This window comes from Lampris incognitus, chromosome 5 (genome assembly GCF_029633865.1).
Source record: "Lampris incognitus isolate fLamInc1 chromosome 5, fLamInc1.hap2, whole genome shotgun sequence".
In the NCBI taxonomy this organism is placed as follows: domain Eukaryota; kingdom Metazoa; phylum Chordata; class Actinopteri; order Lampriformes; family Lampridae; genus Lampris; species Lampris incognitus.
In genome coordinates this window covers 53,502,281-53,524,900 of record NC_079215.1, presented here as the reverse complement: position 1 = coordinate 53,524,900, position 22,620 = coordinate 53,502,281, and the positions used below count along the sequence as shown (strand labels likewise).

Here is a 22,620-nt window from a genome sequence, read left to right as displayed (position 1 = left end):
TGGTTAAAATTTGTTCATTCTCTTACATTTCATCATCCGACAGTCAAATGGCACTTCGTTAGAGGGCTGTAATTATTTAAAATCACACCAGAAAACATAGTCCAAGCCGGGATACATCGTTCTGAGCACCCAGACATTTTGCAGTCCCCTGTATTCTTCATTAAGCATCCCGTGGCACATAAACACCTACAAAATAGCCGGGCTTACTAAAGCTGGCTACGGTTGGAAAGGTCTCCGACGCAACATTTTCACTGCTTCTCTTGTTTCAAATTGGTTTGCTTGTAATTGTGCATTAAATGAACGTATTTTTAAGGGGGAGAGAAGGAAATATTAACAGAGAAGCAGGAAAGAGGACTATATCTGAGATCTTTCCATATGACCATGAACTGGAAGGAAGGAGCCAATGTAGGCCGGAGCGTTAGTCATTCTGCGTCTGTTGAGTATAATAGCAGCATACGTAGCATTACCGTCACAGTAACTCACCGACATTTTATCCTTACCAGAATTCGAAAAAGGGGGTGTTGTCTAGGTTACAGTATTGTGATTTCAACCCGTTCTCTCAGATGACGGCAGAACACAAGGCCATGTCGCTTCATTTGGTTTAACATACAAAAACAAATAGCAAAAACAGTGGTGTAATCACCAATACTGGCACTTTGATTCAGAAAAAACCCCCAAATCAAATTGCATATTGACAAATAAAACTAAAAAGTCACTAGTGTTAGTTATTGTTCTAGTCCTGGTAAAACAATGGACCATCATGACATGAGCACTAACAAAAAAACCCCAAAAAATTAAATAAATAATTAATGCTGAAGTAAGCAGAATCTCTCCATAAGGAAATGATCAGAACTCCATTTTTGGTGTAGTGTTTTGAAGGAAAATGGGGCCCTTGCCCTCGGCCCTCGTTCGGTCGATCCTTGGTTTCGCTGGTTGCCCACAGCTAACGCAGAATCAGCTCAAGTGTTTGGTCCGTCACCGCTAAACGCAAAAGCCACAAAATGACATTCACATGTGCAACACGGAACAGCCGCACAATAAAGCAATGCCACATGAAAGAGGGGTGGGCCGTATTGAGGCCCCCTACAGTCTACCTTTCTACATTAGCTAGTAATCTGCAAAACATAGCATCTTCAGTCTGTATGACACTGCAAGATAAAAGCATTAATATAATATTTTCTGTATACCTCACTGTACAATAGTTACATGAAGAGAAGCTAGCATTGCAGCGGGTACAGTAGCTGTGTGTGTGTGTGTGTGCGCGCGTGTGTGTGTGTGTGTGTGTGTGTGTGTGTGTGTGTGTGTGTGTGTGTGTGTGTGTGTGTGTGTAAGGCGGGTAGTTGGAATGAGGACTAGTGCTGAGTCTGGGCTGGCGGCTCTGTGCTGGTTTTGGACTGCTGGGTTTGGATGTGGGAGATCTGAAGGACCGGCAGCAGCAGCTGGAAGGCATTCTGAATGTAGTTGGTGCTGTTGGAGCCCTGTAGACCCAGAGATCCATCGTTTTACTTGTTATTATTTCCTCATCATCATTGCTATCAATTCTGAAACTGTTATCTTCATTATAGATTACAGCATTTACCAATAGCAACTTTATCACAGTAGAGTTTTCCATTCAGCCAGGCAGAAATGCATCCTACCACCTTGTTAACAAACTTAACAGGCGTTGTTGTCAGTATCCTGAACGGTGTCAAATCTTCATCACAACTGTCATTATTAAAGCTACAATCCTGAAAATGGTTGTTTTTGTTTAAAGAGCAAGTAAACTTTCGATTCTAGCCCATCGCTACTCCCTCACATTTAGAATAAAGATCTAAAGCATGTAGCTGTAGAGGACAGTGATGGAGGTGTCCATGTATAAAGGATATAAAGGGGTGTAGATGTAGAGAACGATGATGGAGGTGTCTATGTATAAAGGATACAAAGGGGTATAGATATAGAGGACAGTGATGGAGGTGTCCATGTATAAAGGATATAAAGGGGTGTAGATGTAGAGGACAGTGATGGAGGTGTCCATGTATAAAGGATATAAAGGGGTGTAGATGTAGAGGACAGTGATGGTCTTGTTTTTTTATCTTTTACTTTTATCACCAGGGCAATCAGTTTTACCATCACAGGGAAATACCCACATGTTTTCAGCCCAAAAAATGACTACCTCTATAACCACCTGACACCTACGGTGATATTGGTCATTGCATTGGTGTTTGCCCCAGTCCCGAAGGGCCACTCGAAATAAAACCGAGTCATCAATTTTGTTACAACAGCACTTAACTCGCCTCACAACAGCAACAGCACGGCTGAATTTGAGCTTTCACTGTGGATGCTGTACTATGTTGGTAAAGGTCTTGTACCAGCGTGCTCTCTAATATCTGCTTGATAACCACAATTCTACTTCCTATATTAGTGGGAAGATGGCGGTGTGAATTCACGTTTGCGGCAGCCTCACCCAGCACCGGTATAGGATGATGGCGGCGCGAACTTATGTTTGTGGCGGCCTCACCCAGTGCTGTCCATGCAGTGTCTTTGTCCACGTCTAAGTTTGTGTCTTCGTTTGATGGCTGGGAGAGCTGGTGCTGGATCGGCTGGGAGAGCTTGGTCTGCAGCGTCCTGTGGGCCCAGGGACCACAGCCCTGCCCGGAGCTGCGCCCGAAGAGGAAACACCGAGGGTGGTCTGACAGGATGCGTAAGCGGGGCAGGCTAAGCTAACTGCTAGCCCAGGCAGACTGGCAGTTCCGATAACACCGAGGACAGGCTGGCGGCGGCCTCGCCTGGCGTTGACTGTGTTTTTGGTGTCGTCGTGTGGAGTGCGGAAGGTGTGTCAAAGGTGTCTGGCTGGGAGAGCTGGTGTTGGATCGGCTGGGGGAGCTTGGTCTGCTGCGTCCGGTGGGCCCAGGGACCATGGCCCTGCCCGGAGCTGTGCCCGAGGAGGAAACACTGAGGACGGTCTGACAGGATGTGGAGGCGGGGCAGGCTAAGCTAACTGCTAGCCCATGCAGACCAGTACGACAGTCATCCTGGCGTTTGCTCTTTCGTTCTCTTGGACAGTGACATTTTTTTTTTTTTTATATGTTGGATATATGTGTCCTTGTGGTTTTGATATGTGTTTTTGTCTTTGTGTTTGCACTGCTGTGGGCTGGGGGAAACGACAAATAAACGCTTCTGATTCCCGATCCTACTTAAAACCCTTCGCAACCTGCCTTCTTCTTCTGCACTGGACAGCAAATACGTACTTCCCATCATTTAAACACACCAGTGATGATGGAAAGTATTTGCTTGTAAGAAAATCTTTGGGATTGTAGCTTTAAAAACGTCATCACTGTGGCAGTGCTCATTATCATTATTACATCAGCTGTAGCCTTTATAAACACGACCCAGACAACTCGCCAAACATGACAGCCTTTAAAAGAACTGTAACGAACATTACCATAATGTCTAACTACACTATATCAGGACACATTAGAGGATTTTTACCTCATGCAGTACGCCGTCTACCAGTGGGTTCAACTCTTCTGCCTTCCTATGTGCCTGAGAGAGAGACGGACAGATTAAGAGGGAGAAAATGAGAAATGAAACACGGCAAAAAGCGGAACGTTGGGAGTTAGCCTTATCGGCTTCTTCATGTGTCTCAACAGTTAGGTATCAATGTATATGCAGATGTTCACGCTTCCTCCCCAGCTCTCACCCCCCTCACCACAAACACATGCAGAGAGATGCACACTTTGATTATCTCTCTCTCTCTCTCTCTCTCCCTCACACACACACAGCCAAACTATTACATACCCCGATAGTAAGCAGTGTATCAGAGAATTTTGTGGCCAGACATCCCACCTCTTTACACATTGCACATGTCAACCTGCAACACAAACGTGAATTGCATCAAATCTTACTCCTTCACATTAGCACATACAGTATACAAGGGCACATAAAGAAATGCACATGTGCACACAACGCACACATCCACGTTACACAAATACGCTCAATATGTTCATATATATATATTGCATATGTTAACATATATGCAATCTGCCCTGGAGTGCTAACAAATTAGCGAAGACACAAACACAGTACAGACACACAGGTAGACTTAGACACAGGTATAGGCAGACAATGAATCACACACACACCCGCACTAATACACACGTACCTGGTGAGAATGTGTGCCTGATCCCTCGCTGGTTTCTCCAGGTCCTGGCCATGGAGGATGAGCTCTGCCACCTTGTGGAGCTGCTCAATACTGCGAGCTGTCACCTCAGCCAGACTGCCTACTGATAACAGGTAGACAGCCTGGGCAGAGAGAGAGATACAGACAGACAGACAGACAGACAGACAGATAGATAGACACACAATATGAATACATCTAAGAGATAAGATGATAGGTGGTAGCCAAATTGGGAGAGGGGTCTTAAGTGGAAAAAAGAGGGAGAATTATACAAAAAAACTGATTACACCTAACACAGACATGCTCATTGGCTGAATCACAAGTCACAAAATTAAAGCTGTGTTAATTTCACCTCCACAGTTTTGGGGTTGTTCTCCGTCTCATTCCCCTCAGCCTTCATTTCTCTCTCCTCTGCTTTCTCCCCCTCCGCCTCTCCTCCTCCTCCTCTCTCCATGATTTCTCCAGATGTGGCCTCTACCCCCGGCTGCTCGTCTGCTTCCCCGCCGACCGTTTCCGTAGTGATGGGCTGTCCCAACTCGCTCACCCAATCATGAGCCCTGACTCGAGCCTGGGGGATGAATAATCACCACCCGTCAAGTGCTGCGCGCGATGAGGTCACGGAAGTAAACCGTGGTATGCAAATGAGATGGAGGTACAGCGTCATATGCCGATGTGAGGGCATAGATGGTAGGTATTTTCTGCAGAAGTCTGCTGTAGGCTTTTAAAAACATTATGGCCTTTATGAAACTTCATTTGTGTATGCATGTGCACATTTCTCATCCGTCTTTTTTTCCCCCATGCGCACAACACGTGGTTCTCTTGAGTTCTGCACAAGAGATGTTCTCAGATACACATCTGATACGGTGTCCTTGGCCCGCCATATCATTTATCCTATCAGATTCATGTCAGAAACAGGCTTAGGGGTCAGGGTTACGGCTAGGCTTAGTGTTACGGATGACCCGAGAACATCTCTCCCTTGCCGAGATTTATGTGTGTGTGTGTGCTTTATCTGTACTCGGATGTGCATTTATGAATGTATGTTTGTCAATGAGGGCGGTCACCTTGTTGAGTTTGTCCGGCGTGGCGGCGATGTGAAGCTCGAAGAGCAGCTCGGTGAGAGTACTCACAAACTCCTCGCCATCAGCAGCTGAGACAGATGGACGGACAGACAGACAGGCAGAAACACACAGAAACACACACACACACAAAGATACACACACACACACACACACACACAAAGATAGCGTTCCTCTATCTGGGAAGCATTTGTTAAAGTCGCTGATCCGTGACTTATGAGATAGGAATTAATTTTCTACCACATGCCATAATACGTTTCACATCCCCCATGCTGGGACCACGTCGCCCATCCACATAAAATTCACATTAGGCCCAGAACTTCTAGTACAGAGGAAATTTGGTGCATTTCAAATTCATGTTAAATTAATTCAAGCGCATCAATCTTTAAATCGCCCGTACCTCTGCGGCCTTATTCCTCACTCATACAGCAGAACATGCAGATTTCCGCGAGATATTTAGGTGCGATACAGCGCTGAAAAATTGCAACGTGATTTCCTTGTTTTATTCTGATTGAAATGGGATTTATGATGTGATGTAAATCTGTCAGTGGCCACTGAACACCAACGCAGCATCAGGCTCCATTTAAAATCCTGTAGTTCAAAGGTTTTTTTAAAAATTTTTTTTATCTACGCTCTTTTCAGCTCGGGTTGACTGCTGTGACATTTCCCGAGGCAAATGCCATTTATTGTAAATTTACATAAATTTGTACTATCAAGAGCGACAATGTGGCAGCTGAGACGCAATAAACCTTTTAGGTTTTCTAGACTACTGCGGCATCCCTTCGACGGGATATTTCACTTTGGTGGAATAGTTTGTCGTTTTTTTGTACAGACTACACTGAAAAAGATCACAGAAGGTGTCCGCCCCCCATCACGAAAACCCCCCGAGAATCGGCTGTCACTTTTTGTATTTTAAGAGCTTTTCTTCCCCGATTTTAGACAGTGTATTCCCAGACACAAAAGGCAACGGGTTTCCTTGGTATGCATTACAGCATTTGCTAGGTATATGAAGTGAAAGTTGAAATTTGGTTCTCAACACAAGTGGGGGTTGGGGGGGCTATGGGTCCGAAAAGTGTCCCAATTATTGACCAATCACAATCTCCTTAAAGGCCGTGTGAGCTAAATACTAAAAATAACTACCTCGGCCCAGGTTAATTAAGTTGGACCAGGACACTTTGAAACCAGATCTAACAGGAGTGTTGAAGCGGACCTCGGGTTTAAGGCAAACTGAGCCTGAGCCGGTGCTCAGAGACCACCGCTACCTCCAGCAGGTTCAGTTGGGTCACTCACACAGGGGGGTAGAACAGTGTATTTGGGAACTTAGATCACCATTATCCTTCGTCTCTCCCTCCTGCCCTTCCCGCCCTCCTTCCTCTTCCTCCATCCCCTCTTCTCCCCTGGTGAAGATGTCCTTGATGACAATCAGCTCTTTCTTCAACTCCTCCTGCTCCTCCTGCTCCAGCGAAGACAGGAACGCTTGGACCTTTTGAGACGAAGAAGCCAAGAGAAAGCCATTGTGTGTGCGTGAGAGTGAGCGACAAGACTGGACGTGTGTTTAAAAGAAACAGATGTGGGAAAGGAGCAGGAAAACCTCGTGGGGATGGGGGATAAAGGAGCATTAGAGAGTGACAGAAAAGCCCCGAATCTCACGGTGCTGTGCGTACTGGCTTTAATACTAAATATCGGACAGAATCTGTTTACGTGAATGTGTACTTTATGCTCGTCTGTTTGAAGACTTGTGTACCGTACCTTGACGTCACTCTCACTGGACAGAATCTCTAAGGCCTCGAGATGCGATAGGCCCTGGTAGTCATCAAACAGGATGCCATAGTGAGCTGTGGGCTCACTGATCGCCTGGTTGTCTAGACGCGCCCGCTCCTTCTCTTTGGCCTCCTTTAACATCTGAAGAATCACAACACAACCTCAATATGACAACTGTTACAGGCATTTCTCAAAAAAATTTGAAAAAAAAAAAGAAGATGAAACTTTGACGATTACATCAGGTAGAAATGGATTTCCTCCAGCAATGGAAACTTTTAGTATGGATAAGAAAAAAGCAAAAATAGTGGGGTACCAACTATCGCCACATCTGCAAGCAGGGGTTGTTTTTTTGTATCCATGTGCAAAGCTGGAAACAGCATTTATTTGATACAATCCAAACAGTTCATATTGTTTGCATATAATTTGTATCATATAATTTGCAAATTATATTTGCAAATTATATGAATTTTCCTACAGCGGTCAAACAGCCAGCCAATATACCAAAACAGAGTGTATATAGTATGTTAGCCAATGTAAATATTGCATAGCTAGACTAGAAAGCTTCCATAGCTTACAGACAACTTAGAAATCTGCCACCAAATGACACAATTGCTCGTTTTAGGTAATGAAAGCTGTGATAATGGTTGGTAAATGGAAATCCAAGGCTTTACGAACAAGGGATCATGAATTGCATACTCCTTTCTCCTAATTGGTTTGTGACTACGTAAGACTGTGTGGGCGCAAAAAAAAAAAAAAACTGTGTGGGCAGCCATGTTTATTGTTGTAGTCCCAATAGAGATTGTATACAGAAAATGTACAAAAAACAATGTGCAGAGCACGCCGATATGAACTGTATGTTTTTGGTTGTTAGATCATTTGATTCCATTGGATATATTTGGATCCTTTGTAAGACACATTTTAGCAAGGACGTGCACAAGGCTGGGCTAAAGTTGCCTAAGCAACAGCCCATTTGCCCTCTGGAGGAGGGGTTGAGCTGGCCCTCTGGAGAAAAAAAAAACATTGTTTTAATTTTGCTGTTGTGGCTGCATAAATACGAGTAGACCACAACTGCTAAAGTTAGACCAAACTAAACTTTTATTACTTTTTGATGGGCATGCCTCCATGGGAAACAGAGATGGGGCGGCCCAGAGCCGGAAAAAAAAGAAAAGAAAAACATGACACAAAGCGATGCCCTATGCCCCCTGTCATGTGACACTACAGCATCCAAACTTGGTATTGCTGATGTTGTGTGAGGGCTCCAGTTGTGTCTTTTGAAGTTGTTGAAAAGATTAACAACGAATGGTATAACCAATGGGATTCCCTGTGAATAAAAGTCTTCAACATATGCTTCCGAACAATGTGCAGCTTGTCATGTTTGCATCATGTCGCACAATATTGCCTAATATTATGCAATCACAGAAACCAATCTTAGCTAGCTAGCTAAGCTGGCAAACATAGGCAGCAGGCTACATGTGAGATAACTCCTCAGTTACGACCTTTACGTTAAGTGTGTGTTCTGTAGAGATACAGGGATCTGATGGTTTTGACTGTTGAATCCTGCTATATTAGGTTTTGGGAGGTGGCGAGTATTGGGCCAGATGTCCTACCGACCAAAAGGAATGCGAAGCGGTGGGGTGGCCTCTCGCTTCCTGGTGTAGTGATCACCGCGGGTCCATCAGGACCTTAGCATATGGCTGCTCCTACGCAAATGTGTCCGCAGCAGCACCTTCTCGTGGTACCTCCTGTTTTTACAAAGTCTGCTGTGGGGTGACCAGGTTCCCGGCGGTATAACCGGGTGGGTCAATTGTACTCGTTAGCCTTGGTTGGCAGCCAATCTAGGAGAAGGACAACTCTGATTTCAAACCCGGGTAGATGAAGCTCGTTAGCCTTGTCAGGCAGCTCATCTAGGAGAAGGCAAACTCTGATTTAAAACCTCCGCTGCCTTGTGGGTATACTCATCTATGGGAAAGGCTTCAGGAAGAAACCCTGAGGAAAAATCTGCATCCGTCTCCATTGCCAATTGTCTCGCTAGTCTTGCCACTGGTAGTAGGTGGTCTCGAACGAGAGAGTGGGGTTGATGATGTGCATCTCTTCCTCACTTTAATCATCACACAAGTCATCTGTCATCCATCACAGGATGACTAGATGGTCCTCATCGCTGCGACGGACAAATAATATTAGGTATTGTGCAGGCTAGACTACTTGGAGATGGTAGGAAAGCACAAAAACTCCTCACAATTTGTAATACACAAGTCATATGAATAGGCCAGGTTGTTATAGCCTTGCTATTGTTGGGGCTAATGTGATGATACCCCCAAACTTCAACAGATTCTCTAAGTTGTATGTATGTCTGTGAAGTGTCTTTGTGGCAAATGCTTTGTTAAAGTGCTACAGAAATAGAATAAAATCAGATTGAAAACAATAAGAGCACTTTGCCTGGCACTGTCTTTATATTATTGTCTCTGTAAACTTCATAGACAAAAATGGTTATTATTGTAATCCAGACATTCTGTGGTACTCACTCATGGCGATATGAGATATGAGTACTATCAAATACTTGGTTTTGGATGATACAGTGAAGCATATTAAATTTCCATGACTCGAATTTTTAAAAAAATCTACTTTTACATGTTTATTTTACATGATGTATACAATATCAAATCAAAATCATCTGAGTTCAAAAAGAGTTCATGTTTGAAGTTTGAATATTGTGGTTTCCCCTTTTTTGGTTTCAAAAATTTTTGGTCAAAGGTTCAGTGCTTTTACTTCTGCTGTCTATCACAAGTAATTAAATGAAGGACCATTGCGCCATGTTGAAACAGTGTGATCACCATACATACATAGTACATGTTTTACAATCAAATTGATACATGACAGTGCTAAGCTCAAAACACAAAAGCACATTGCTGCTTAAACTAGTTTACAAGAAACTATATCTGCAATAATGTGTTAACTTACAATTTCATTGATCTTTAAAATCTAAAACAATTTATAAATTCAAAATTGACTTGTGGCTGGTTAAATGATCATATTTTACACCATTCAGGTACATGCTGATGGGTGACACCTAAAATCGAGGTGGGGGGTGGCCCTTTTTTCAGGTTAGAGCAACAGCCCCTCAAAATGTCTGTGCACGTCCCTGCATTTTAGCATTACTAGTCTGAGTGAGAGAGATGTCAGTTGATTATCTGTGATTATGCCCAGTGCAACCTGTGTGTGTGTGTGTGTGTGTGTGTGTGTGTGTACCTGACTCAGAGATGCAGTCTTCTGCATCAGAGTCTTGGTTTTTCTGAAGCCTGGGTCGCTCTCAGCTAAGACAGTCATTGTCTTCTTCCCAATGAACTCCAGGGCATCCAGACCACCACTGATTACTGACTTCCCCTTAGAGAGAGAGAGAGAGAGAGAGAGAGAGAGAGAGAGAGTTAAAAAAAAGAAAAGAAAGAAAGAAAGTGCGAGAGAGACAATAAAAAGTGAGTGTTTGTATGTGTGCAAATGGTTTTGATTAACATTGAGCAAGCTAGAGCCTACAAGCATATAAAAGAAAATGTGTGTGTGTGTGTCTGTGTGCGTGCATGCGAATGTGTACACTCACAGTGTTCTGCACAGCGTGTGTGATGGCAGAGAAGACGCCTCTACCAGGAGCTACGGTGCTCAATGAAGACTGAGCGGTGTCAGGCGTGGTGTCCTCTCCTCCCTCTCTTCCTCCCTCATTCTCCCCCTCCACTCTTTCTTCCTCCTCCTCTCTGGCCTCCTCCCCTACTGAGGTCTTGTGGAGGCGCAAAGCCTCTCCTGCTTTCTCCTTGACCGAACTCAGGCTTTGACCTGCACAGAAAGATGCATGCCCACATATTATATACAAGTCTGACTCCTTTGTTTTTCTGTCTCTCTCCTCTCTCTTGCTCTTTCTAATCTACACCCACAGACATAAACTGTGAGTCTATAAGCTACCACACATATGTCATCATGATCACCTATTTACTCATACCGACCCAACACCTACTCAGACAAGGAGAGGAGACAAATGTTGATGGGAAAAGGACAAGAGAGAGGTACCCATGGTGGATGTGGCGCTGGTGAGAAGAGACTTTCCCCATGAGCCCCAGCCTCCCCAAGCTTTCTCCTTCTCTTCAGCGTCGGTCTGGACAGTGACACACACACACACACACACACACACACACACACACAAACAACGCCTTTGTCAAACACACTGCGAAAAATCAATGCATTGTACTGTGGGGGAGCTATAAGGAGTGTTAAAAACAACCAACAAAAGTCATCTTTACCTTGACTTCCCCTTCTACAGCGCTCATTTCTGGTTCCAGGCTCACTGGTTGGTCACACTCTATCACCTGGCCTTCAGCTGCGTGCTGCGTTTGGTCAACCGGACCATCTGAGCCATCGCTGCCGGTCACATCCCCTCTGGTCGCCACTCTGGAGGACTCATTGAAGTCTCCAGCAATGAATGGGGTTTGGGAAGGGGCCGGTGGCGCAGAGGGATCTGTGTGGGCCCGCGGGGCGGGGATGTCTGCGGAGGGGTCTGCGTCAGCCTGAGACATTGTGTTCTGGAGGAGGACAGTCAATTTCACATTTCAGTGGTAAAACCGTTTTTCCTTCTTCTTTTAGAAAGCTCAGTAAAACCTTTGGAGAAGGGCGGGCGCCTTCTGTGTCAGTCCACAGCTGGCTGGGCTGACACAGAAACACGCCGAAGAGAAAGAAACCCGGCGTATTATTTCAGGTGCGTGGCGTCACACTGCCACCAAGCGGTAACATCTTGCAACTACACCCAACTTAATTAGTTTCGTCCACCATAATAAATTGGGACGCAGTAGTAAAGCGTCCACAAAAAGGAAAGGACGTCATTGTTGCCGTCAAAAGTTACGGTGCCCCCCCCCCCCACACGCGATATTTTCATTTTAGACTCGATTTAGAAAGTTCCCAAACGTCCGAGTTTGAGAGGTCGGAGTGCGATCGCACAAACGGCCCCGGGTACAGCGCCGTTTCTGTTGACGCCAGCGAGCCCCTCCAGCCCGGCCAGAGAGAGCCCCCCCCGCCCCCCCGCCGAGCATCAACAACAACAACAACAACACCGCCACGGTGCCACTGTTGCGACGTGACAACCGCCTAAAGCAAATACTGTGTATGAAGCGGGCGGCTCGGACGAGACCACTTTTCTAACCCAGTACGAACAGCCGCGCAACTTTAACTCGCAGTAAAAACGCGTCCGTTTTCGCGACGTCGCTAAACGCAAAGGAACGCCGCTAAAGGCGGGCGCGTTGCCGCCGATCGGGGCTGGAAAAAAAAAAGGAGCCGAAATGTTGTTTTTTCTTTTTCGTTTGCGCGAAAATGACGCTGCAACTCACCGCTGCTGGGTGACGGCTCCGGAGCGCGCGGCACGTCTTCCGCCCCGCCACGTCGGCAGGGCCCCGTCGGCGAGCGAGCCGGGGGATGACGTCACCGCGGACGCAAGGCGCGCGCTACGGCGGCGCAGGGTTTCCTTCGGCGCGGCGAAACGTTCGGTTTTGCGTAAGAGTTGGAAGGGCAGTAGCCACGACCCGCGGGGTAAAGTAATGAAAACGCGCCGCGCGCGCGCAATAGAACGATGTTGATATCGTTGTTTATGTTCTATTTAACCGTTTTTGTATCCCACCGGTACCGGCGGCTCGTTGGTCTAGGGGTATGATTCTCGCTTAGGGTGCGAGAGGTCCCGGGTTCAAATCCCGGACGAGCCCTCGATTTTTTTCTCCTGTCTGTGACGTCTGCCCGCTGCGTCTGTGCTCGGTGTGTTCCCGTTATGTGACTACACAGCTTCTCTCCACCCCCCCCCCCCACACACACACACACCAGAGACTCACTGCAACGTGTCGCAGATATTATCAATAACTTTATTTACGGGTATGTATATATTTTTTTTGTCAAAATAATATGCAAAACTGTTAATAGACCAGTACAGTATATGTTCACAGTTTAAAACGTTCCCTTTGAATTGCCAACTCTAGATTAAAAGAGATAAGGTTCCATATAACCACAACTTTATAGAAATGTATAATATCCATTGTTATAAGAGTATCAAAATCATGCTTAATAAAAACCTTTACTTGCCCTTTCAGTCTAATAATCAATTATATAAAATATATTACAACTTACAGAATTTGCGGCGATACAAAAACATATACAAGCAAGACCCCCAAAGAATATCTACAAGATATAGATCAGTTGAGTCGCTACATTCAGTGTGTGTGTGTGTGTGTGTGTGTGTGTGTGTGTGTGTGTGTGTGTGTTTTCAATGTGTGTATGAGCGAGAGTGGGAGGGGGGGAGAGAGGGAGGGTGCGAGAGGGCGAGGGAGGGGGGAGAGAGAGAGGGAGAGGGAGCAAGAGAGAGAGCAAATGAGCGAGAGGGAGGGGGAGAGAGAGGGCAAGGGAGAGGGAGAGAGAGAGGAAGAGAGAGCAAATGAGCGAGAGGGAGAGAGAGAAAGGGCAAGATGGAGGGGGAGAGAGAGAGGGCAAGGGAGAGGGAGAGAGAGAGGGAGAGGGAGCAAGAGAGAGCAAGAGAGAGCAAATGAGGGAGAGGGAGGGGGAGCAAGGGAGAGGGAGAGAGAGAGGAAGAGGGAGCAAGAGAGAGCAAATGAGCGAGAGGGAGAGGGAGGGGGAGAAAGGGAGAGGGAGAGAGAGCGAGAGAGAGAGCAGATGAGCGAGAGGGAGGGGGAGAGGGAGAGAGAGGGCAAAGGAGAGGGAGAGAGAGAGGAAGAGGGAGCAAGAGAGAGAAAATGAGCGAGAGGCAGAGGGAGGGGGAGAAAGGGAGAGGAAGAGGGAGCAAGAGAGAGCAAATGAGCGAGAGGGAGGGGGAGGGGGAGAAAGGGAGAGAGAGAGAAAGGGCAAGAGCAAGAGCGAGAGAGAGGGGGGGCGGTGGAGGAAAAGAAATAAGCAAAGGTCCACTCCCTTTCTTGGCATCATGTGAGAAGTAAGTGAAACAAGTGAGCACACGGATGTTTAATAATCAAAATCAAATCGATGGAATTGTCAATAGAGTAAAGTCGATGTAACTAATTCATTTTTTTTTTGGCTTTGGGAAGGCTTTTCTTTACGATATAAAGTGCACATTTTCCTGCGGACATGTACAAAGACGCTATGTACAAAATTATTTTGCCCATCAGAAGTATATATATATATACACATATATATATATATATAAAAACCATTTGTTCCAAAATGAGTGCCACATTCTCTTGCTTGCTTGATCGTTAACCGCTAGCACGGAAGCACAATAAAGTATGCCCTCCTCAGAAGGTGTCCACTACGTGAAGGCCTTTAGAGTACATAATCAACACAACAATTTTAAATATTGATTGCTTAATTAGGTGACAATTTTCATTCGACAATTGGATGCGTGCAACAGCATCTCGGAAAAAAAAACAAAAAAAACAAAAACCCTTAACCTGTTCCTGACGACGAAAATCACGAGCAACTCTCTCCGCTTTTGCAATTAGTACAATTTTTTTTTCTTTTGCCCCGTATAAAAAGTGTCAAAAAAAACAAAAAAAAAGCACAGAATATCACTGTGTCACAGCACAAACCAAAAGTTCATATCACAGATACATACGCTTGATACAAGAAAAAAAATTTTTTTTTATGGCATACATTTCATTGCTTCTACCCTTAAACCAAGCAACCGGTGTCTTTCCTCGCTGTACAATAATGCCCGTTTAAGCAAGTAAATCGTTCACATTTCTAAGTACAAAGAGAAGAACACTTCACTTTGAGAATGGATGAGACCAATAGTCCTCTTTTGACCCAAATACCAAAACCACACAGGCCTTAGCTGCTTTCAGTAAGTGCATATTTTCTTGTGCATCTTTTGTGTAAATGAGTATTCATAATAAAGTGTGTGTGTGTGTGTGTAAGAGGGACCGAGAGAATGAGAAAGCGAGTAATAGCTAGCTGTCTGTTAAGTCACTTCATGGTACAAGCTTGTAGAGGCAGATGAGGTGTGTGGTGCTATATGGCTAAGTGGCTATAGTACATAAATATATGGCTATATAGTAGATAAGGCCTTGCCTGGCTACGTGTGAGGCTGTACATGAGGATGAGCTAGCTAGCTAGAGCAGAAGCGGTACTGATGAGAGCAAGGTGGATTTTATATGACACAGTAGGTACGATATGACAAGTACATTCTGAAGACTTCCCCTGTGGGGGAAAACAGCTTTCACATTATATTGGCCTTGCAAGTGGTTGAAAGTGTTAAGAGTTGTGTGTGTGTGTGTGTGTGAAGCAGAGAGAATATTTGTGCGAGAGACTGCGATTGTGTGTGCGGGAGATAGTTTTGTGTGTGAGTGTGCACAAGAGGCTGCGTGTGTGTGTGTGTGTGTGTTTTCTCTTCTTTATTTTTCTGTTCGTTTAAAGTACACGATCCTTTTTTATAGAAATTGCGAAACCTTGCGTGCGTTAGCCTGCAAGGAAAGAGAAAAAGAAAGAGCGCTTATTTACGAAAGTAAAGCTCGAGCATGGCTGTGTGTATCGGTCGGTGTTTCCTCTTGGCTGAACAGACTGCTGTTCTCAGTCCAGCTGAGATGCTGCCGCCCCTTCCTTAAAACTGGCTCGAGGTCACGTTTGAGGCCTCCATTCCTATCATAACGGTAGGGTGAACTGATGTTAAAGCTTCTGAGGAGTAAGGAGGGGAGGGGGGGGGGGGTCGCAACTATTTGAACAGAAGGAAGAAAGCACAAAGTTTTAATGGATGAGTGGATAGAGGGGTGGCTTGGTGATTAGACGAGTGGACTCCAGCTCCCAGTTAGGCGTATAAGGTGATAGGGTCTTAACTTGCACCCTGAGGAACATTCTCCACCCCCATCCGAGCCTCACGGTCGAGGCCAGATCTTAAACCCCTACAACCGGTAGCGGCACGAGTCCGATTATGTCGATGGCGTTAAGCTGCTACCAGGCTGCGCTGCTCGCTCTCAGAGGCGTTCACAGTCCTGTGTGCGAGTGGTTCACACGAGAAGGTGGCGCTTCTTGTGCAGAGCCAAGTGGTCGGAACGGGAGAAGCTGCGTTCACAGTCGGGACACTGGAACGGTTTGACACCCGTGTGCTTGCGGAAGTGTCTCGTCAATTCGTCTGAGCGGGCGAACTTCCATGTGCAGCCTTCCCACATGCACTTGTAGGGTTTTTCACCTGCGCATAGCCAAGAGGGGACATAAAGAAGGTCATAAAAACGAGCTCTCGCACCAACTGAGGGCCACTAGGGCACACTAGGGGTAATCAATCATCAAGGCTCAGCGTTTTCGGTTTTTATTTTTCAAAGCCATCCGGTATTCCAAATTTCGCCACAAGGGGCCACTGTTACACAACCTCACACGAACAGGAACAACTTTTGGATCCGCGGAAACGTAAAATCCGGGTGAAAATCAGTGTAAGCCCTTTGAAAAAATCTGGGAATTTTTCGGCGAAAAATCAGTAAAAAACGAAAACGCCGAGCCTTGTCAATCATGCGTCGTGGAGGGCCATATGTACGCGTATGCCGTGGTTTTTCGTACAACCCCAACACTACACCAGCGGCTTTCAATGGCAAGTCCTCGCCTGTCTGGCTAAAGTTGTGTTAGCTAGTGAAATCAGACAGTGTAGTGTTGGGCTGGGTTGAACACTGACCTACAGCACACACGGCCCTCTGTGGCACATGGTTCGGTACTTGACTTTCAGGTAACTGGCCCTACTGGGGATCGAACCTCTCACCTGTGTGTGTCCTGCGGTGCGCTTTCAGGTGGGAGCTTTTGGTGTACACTTTATTGCAGCCCCCGAAATCGCAGCGGTGGATTCGTCTCTTCTTCAGCGAATCCGGAGATTCGATGGGGAGAGGATGCTTAGTGCCTGAGTGAACGATTACCGATGGGTTGTTGCCCCTGAAGGGAGAAAGATGGGGAGAGAGAGAGAGAGAGAGAGAGAGAGAGAGAGGGAGGGAGGTTAAGAGTCATTAGAGGTTTATAACTACTATTTAAGTGATATCATCTCGTCATGTGCCACACTTGACCAGCAGGGGGCGATGGTGGCGCGCAAGTCGAACCTCTCGGGACTCGAAACGAACGCAGCTCACTGGTTTATTTACCTGCTGTTATTCTCTGCGGAAATCGGAGTTACACAATGCCATTTTCACCCCACCCCCCACCCCCCAACTGAAAGGAAATCTACTGGGCCAGCTGTGTGGCAGTAAAAGGAACTTTAACATGAAAACACTTCCTGCCTCGCCCAATCTGCCATGTCCTCCCTTTGTGCAGCTTTTTTTTTCTTCTTTTTTTTTCATTCGCTGAGCTCAGACCAGGAATTTGACGTCGGTCAGTGTGCCAATACAGTCCCGAAACATTAACAAAAAAAAAAAAGAAATCCATTAGTAACACGTTCACTTGATGGACTGCACTGCACTCAATTCACTGTACAGCTCCCTGCCAAGGCGAATAAATACACAAACTCACACAGTACTTTGTATTTACGAGTAGTTAATGACATCTATTCCTACGCATCGGCACCCTCGATTATGTAACAGGGAGGCGTGTGTCTGTGTGTGTAATAAATGGTTGTCTATGCGATAAATAAAGCTATACAACGGAAATACACAACAAAAACGTGTATTCTACTTCGGAAAAGGAGGGAGGACGACAGAATAAACGGGATAATTAAGACAGCCCCGGGCTTTATTGTGGCTAAACAAAAACTGGTTGTGTATTCGTGCGTGTACGTGTGTGTGTGTGTCTGTCTTAAGCGTTTGTTGAAAGCCGGTATCAGGTACTGAAACGTGAATCCATTTCTTGCGGAAAGGAATGCGCCGAAAATCCCCCCCCCCACCCACACACCCCCCCATCACACACACTTTAGGCCAACCAGTCATCATGTACAGTTGCCGAGCCTGACCCATATAGCGCGCGCACACACACACGTCGACACGGCGCATGTGGCAGCATGTTCTGAGCGGCGCGGCGCGGCGCGGCGCGGCGCTGACAGCTCCGGACACGCCCACTTCCTTTTCAGCACCCAGTCATACCGGGCCTGACAAGCGTATGAGACGGTTCCCAACGGCAGTCACCTTGACACCGCCAGTGGGTGCCGACGGATTAAACGCGTTTACATCCCCTGCCGCCCCCCCCCAACACACGCGCACACACGCGCGCGCACAAAAACCTACTGGCAACATTCCATCAGCCCCGATACCCTCAATTATACCTTCCAGGAAAGAGCATTACTTGGAAAAGGAGGGAGAAAGACTGGGGCAAGCAGGAGGAGGAGGAGGAGGAGGAGGAGGAGGGGGAGCGAAGGGCCATCGTGAGGGGGAAGCGAGTCACGAATGAGGACAATGAGTGTTTAAAGAAAACAGGAAGAGCGGAACGGAGAGGAAACGGGGAAGAGGAACGGCGCGGGGAGAGGAGTAGGGGGAGGAAGAGGGGGGCCGAGAGGAGGGCGAGGGAGAGGCGGCGGGTTATTAAGAAGGCCGTTGCGATGTCGTAATGTCTGTCAACAAACGAAAAGGATGATGTGGGGAGGGGGAGGGGGGTGTAAGATAATGGCTGAGATAACGAGAGAAAGGCAAGTCACGCGAACGACAGGAGTATCACGACGCGTCTCGTTTGCGCGGCGTTTCGGACTTCCAGGAAGAAAACGTGCCCATTTGACCGACTCCGGTTGGGCAGGAGCGGGCGCCGCTTCGCCGGTCCGTCCTCATTTCAAGCATTTTTTGGCGCCTTGCGGTGGAAGCGGAACACACGCAACTTGTCACTCGGCCTGCCCCGCCAGGGACTGGCCCCGCAGCCTCTGTTTACGTCTCGCACCGAGTCCGTGTTCACACTTGCGGAAGAATTTGGGCACGAAAAACACCACGACGTTACCCCCCCCCCCACACACACACACACACAATTCATTGGCGGATGGAAAATCGAGGTAAGTCTCGAGGGAGAACCATCCTAAGGGTAACGAGCGTGTGACGTCCCCCTGCTTTCCCCCCCTCCCCCTGTGTGCGTGCGTGCGTGCGTGCGTGCGTGGTCACGCGTTGCATCGTGTGCGCACTACTCACTCGCCGTAGGCGTGCGCTATGCTGATGACCGACGGTGACGTCATCTCGCGGCTGCCGTAGGAGTCGTGGGCGTGCTCCGAGCGCGGCTCCGTTTTGACAGGCTTGTTCAGGTCGTGGGCCTCGCCGTGGAGCTCCGGGGGCTTTGCACAGGGAGCTGAAACAAAACGTCATCGCCACAGATATGAATTAGCATTTATGCAAATAAAACACACCCCTTTACTATCGTTCCCACGGACCCGACCGATCTTCACACGGGAACTTGTTCCAAAATCCTGCGCGAGCTTTCGAGCCTCGGATCCTCTCAATGGGGAAAGGGTCGCGTGCGCTGCCGATTGCCGGGACCGGAGACAGGCCTTGCCGTCACGTTCAGCCCACTGTTGACATTATCTGGCTCAAAGATGCCCCTCCCCCCCCCATAAATCCATGGTCGGAGAAGGCTTTCCTCTCCTCTCTGTGGGCTTGACCCTTCACCGCATTCTCGACTTCTGGGTTGTGATCACAGGCGTCCGGGTAGCGTAGCGGTCTGTTCTGTTGCCTACCAACACGGGGATCACCGGTTCGAATCCCACTATTACCTCCCGCTACAGACCCAACTGGCTGTGTCTGCAGGCGGGAAGCCGGATGTGGGTATGTGTCCCGGTCACTGCACTAGCGCCTCCTCTGGTCGGTCGGGGCGCCTGTTCGGGGGGGGAGGAGTAGCATGAGCCTCCCAAGTGCTACACCCGCCTGGCGAAACTCCTCACTGTCAGGTGAGAGGAAGCGGCCGGCGACTCCACATGCCTCGGAGGAGGCATGTGGTAGTCTGCAGGCCTCCCCGGATGGGCAGAGGGGGGTGGAGCAGCGACCGGGACGGTCCGGAAGAGTGGGGGTAATTGGCCGGATACAACTGGGGAGAAAAAGAGGGGGAAATCCAACAACAACAACGACAAAAAGTTGTGATCACAAATTTACAATGGGGCCAGAAAGGAAGCGCTGCCATCTTCGGGCCGGATCACGTCGACCATGAGCTGAACGTGAAGACAAAGCGTGTCTGCGGTTAAGGAAAACTGGACGGCGGTGTTGGTCCTCAGTGCGATCGGCAGTACAAGCGATGCTTTCCCATCACGGACTCATCTGATCCTTCAAGTGATCATGCCTTTATGTCCTCTTTCCGTCAATCATGTGACAACAACTTTACAAACTCAGAGAGAGAGAGAGAGAGAGAGAGAGAGAGAGAGACAGAGAGACAGAGAGAGAGAGAGAGAGAGAGAGAGAGAGAGAGAGAGAGACAGAGAGACAGAGAGAGAGACAGAGAGCGAGAGAGAGAGAGAGAGAGAGAGAGAGAGACAGAGAGAGAGACAGAGAGAGAGAGAGAATGACACACACACACACACACACACACACACACACACACACACAGAGAGAGACAGAGAGCGAGAGAGAGAGACAGAGAGAGAGAGAGAGAGAGACAGAGAGAGAGACAGAGAGAGAGACAGAGAGAGAGAGAGAGACAGAGAGAGAGACAGAGAGAGAGAGAGAGACAGAGAGAGAGAGAGAATGACACACACACACACACACACACACACACACAGAGACAGAGAGACAGAGCGAGAGAGAGAGACAGAGAGAGAGAGAGACAGAAAGCGAGAGAGAGAGAGAGAGAATGACACACACACACACACACACACACACACACACACACACACACACACACACACACACACACACACACACACACACACACACACACACACGGAGCCAGGGAGAACGGGCAGTCTCACCTGACTTGTGTTCCCTCACTCCGTGCCGCGGGTGGTGATGATGGTGATGATGGTGAACGTCGTCATTGGAAACGGCAGGGCTGACCATGATCGGCTGGTGCAAGTGGAGGGGGGACGGGTAGAGGACAGGAAGGGGCTGCAGCATGACCGGAGACAGCATGACCCCCGACCCTGGGAGGACCCCAGAGCCCGGACTAATCAGAGGAGCCAGCACAGTGGGATAGGAGAGTGCGGAATGGGGCGGGAGGTTGAGAGAGGGGGAGGAGCGCCGCTGGGCTTGGGCTGGGGAGCAGCTGGGCGACGTGCGGCTCCCCGAGCTGTAGGGGGAAGGGGGAGAGCTGCGCGGGGACGCGGGGTAGGAGGCGGAGGAGCACGGAGGGGAGGAGGAGGAAGGAGTGGAGGAGGAAGAGGAGGGGGAGGAGGAGGAGGAAGAGGAGCGCTTGCTGAGCGACAGGTCCACGGGCTCCAGCTGGGTGTGGGAGAGGGTGCTGGGGGTGTGGGAGTGGGAGTGGGAGTGCGAGTGCGTCTGAGACTGGGCGAAGGCGTGAGTGTGTCCAGGGTGGTAGAGGTGGGTCGTGCTGGCCAGATGAGAGAAGATCACTCCGTAAGCCTCTGGGGTTTTCACCAGTGATGGGTAGAGTGACTAAGAGAGAGAGAGAGAGAGAGAGAGAGAGAGAGAGAGATGAGAGCGGAACGAAGGAAGAGTTTGAATAACAGTCATAACGAGCCAAACAATCTAAGTAGGCTGCAAAAAAAAATGAAAGTTCAATTTAGGTGCAGCTACCTGTTGTTACTCAGAGTGCTGCATGTGTGTATGTGTGCATGTGTGCACGTGTGTACGTGTGCACGTGTGTGTGTGTGTGTGTCCATTAGTGCGCTAGCTGGCGGCGTTTATGTCAATTGTATGCAAATGTCCACTGTTACAACAGCCTGTTTGTCCAGGAAGAAGTGGAATGTGGGAACCAGTCTGTCTAGACACGTACCAGCAGTGTGATACGTGTGCGTGTGTGTGTGCGTGTGTTTTGTGCATGCATAGTGTGGGTATGGTGTTTATGTGCATGCGAGCGTGAGCTTGTGCGTGTGAGCAAACACGCCCACACACTGGCCGGCACACACACACACACACACACACACACACACACACCCCGTAAAGGACACGTACCGTCTCCATTTCTGTCTTCATTGGGTAATCATACATCAGCATGGCTGCATGGGCCCGGCTCCTGCAGAGGAACAGACGACCGGCCGTCAGTTGACACGCTCGTGACGCTCATAATCGCGTCTAAACACACGCGCGATGGCGGAGCCGGCTGAACTTCTTTCATCCGGGCCTCCGTCGGCGATGGCCGGCGATAAAATAGTCCGCATTTTTCCCCTTCCGATTGCAAACTATGTCAGATGTCTTTTACGGTGGGGGGTGGGGTGTGGGGGGCGGGTGGGACTGAATATTGCAAGGAAGAAGAAAAAAAGTTTGCAAAACTGCTTACTGATTTTTATTGCACCATAAACAAACCGCAGGAACAGACACACACGCGCGCACACAGACACGCACACACACCAAAATAGACTTATAATAGAGGACGTGTTGACACGAAGATGACAGGACGACGTCCCTGACAGAAGAAGGTGATGTGCCGGAGACACAAGAGACAAATAAATCAGCTAAAGTAGAGGGGCAAGTGAGAGGAGGCTTCACATTTAAGTATAGGTGGCTGAGGTGTATGCGCGTGCCTGTCTGTGTGTGTCTGTGTGTGTGTGTGTCTGTATGTGTGTGTGTGTGTGTGTGTACAGACAGAAGCTGTCCACATTTACGCGTCACC

The 22,620-nt window shown here is 48.0% G+C and overlaps 2 protein-coding genes and 1 non-coding gene across 5 annotated transcripts; 1 reads left to right on the top strand and 2 right to left on the bottom strand.

Annotated features, from left to right (window-relative positions):
• On the bottom strand, positions 1-12,592 carry fam114a1 (family with sequence similarity 114 member A1). Of its 3 annotated transcripts, XM_056280199.1 has the most exons (14): positions 12,354-12,592; positions 11,277-11,555; positions 11,047-11,131; positions 10,586-10,815; positions 10,240-10,374; positions 6,982-7,134; positions 6,523-6,715; positions 5,218-5,303; positions 4,509-4,724; positions 4,142-4,281; positions 3,778-3,850; positions 3,469-3,522; positions 1,307-1,478; positions 1-1,260 (listed from the first exon to the last, which is right to left on the bottom strand). In XM_056280199.1, the coding sequence occupies exons 2-13, from the start codon at positions 11,547-11,549 to the stop codon at positions 1,353-1,355; spliced, it is 1,764 nt and encodes a 587-aa protein (XP_056136174.1). In that variant the 5' UTR covers positions 11,550-11,555; positions 12,354-12,592; the 3' UTR covers positions 1-1,260; positions 1,307-1,352. The 3 variants fall into 3 exon arrangements, with proteins under 3 accessions (XP_056136174.1, XP_056136173.1, XP_056136175.1); XM_056280198.1 differs by having other exon boundaries at positions 1-1,478; XM_056280200.1 differs by having other exon boundaries at positions 1-1,478; positions 6,562-6,715; positions 12,354-12,591.
• Positions 12,593-12,650: 58 nt separating this feature from the next.
• trnap-agg (transfer RNA proline (anticodon AGG)) lies at positions 12,651-12,722 on the top strand. Its single transcript has one exon. It is a non-coding gene; the product is annotated as a tRNA-Pro (tRNA).
• An 886-nt stretch (positions 12,723-13,608) lies between these two features.
• Positions 13,609-22,210, bottom strand: klf3 (Kruppel like factor 3 (basic)). The gene is made up of 5 exons (XM_056280023.1): positions 21,963-22,210; positions 20,801-21,443; positions 19,041-19,194; positions 16,718-16,884; positions 13,609-16,159 (listed from the first exon to the last, which is right to left on the bottom strand). The coding sequence occupies exons 1-5, from the start codon at positions 22,002-22,004 to the stop codon at positions 15,978-15,980; spliced, it is 1,188 nt and encodes a 395-aa protein (XP_056135998.1). The 5' UTR covers positions 22,005-22,210; the 3' UTR covers positions 13,609-15,977.
• Between the last annotated feature and the right edge of the window lie 410 nt (positions 22,211-22,620).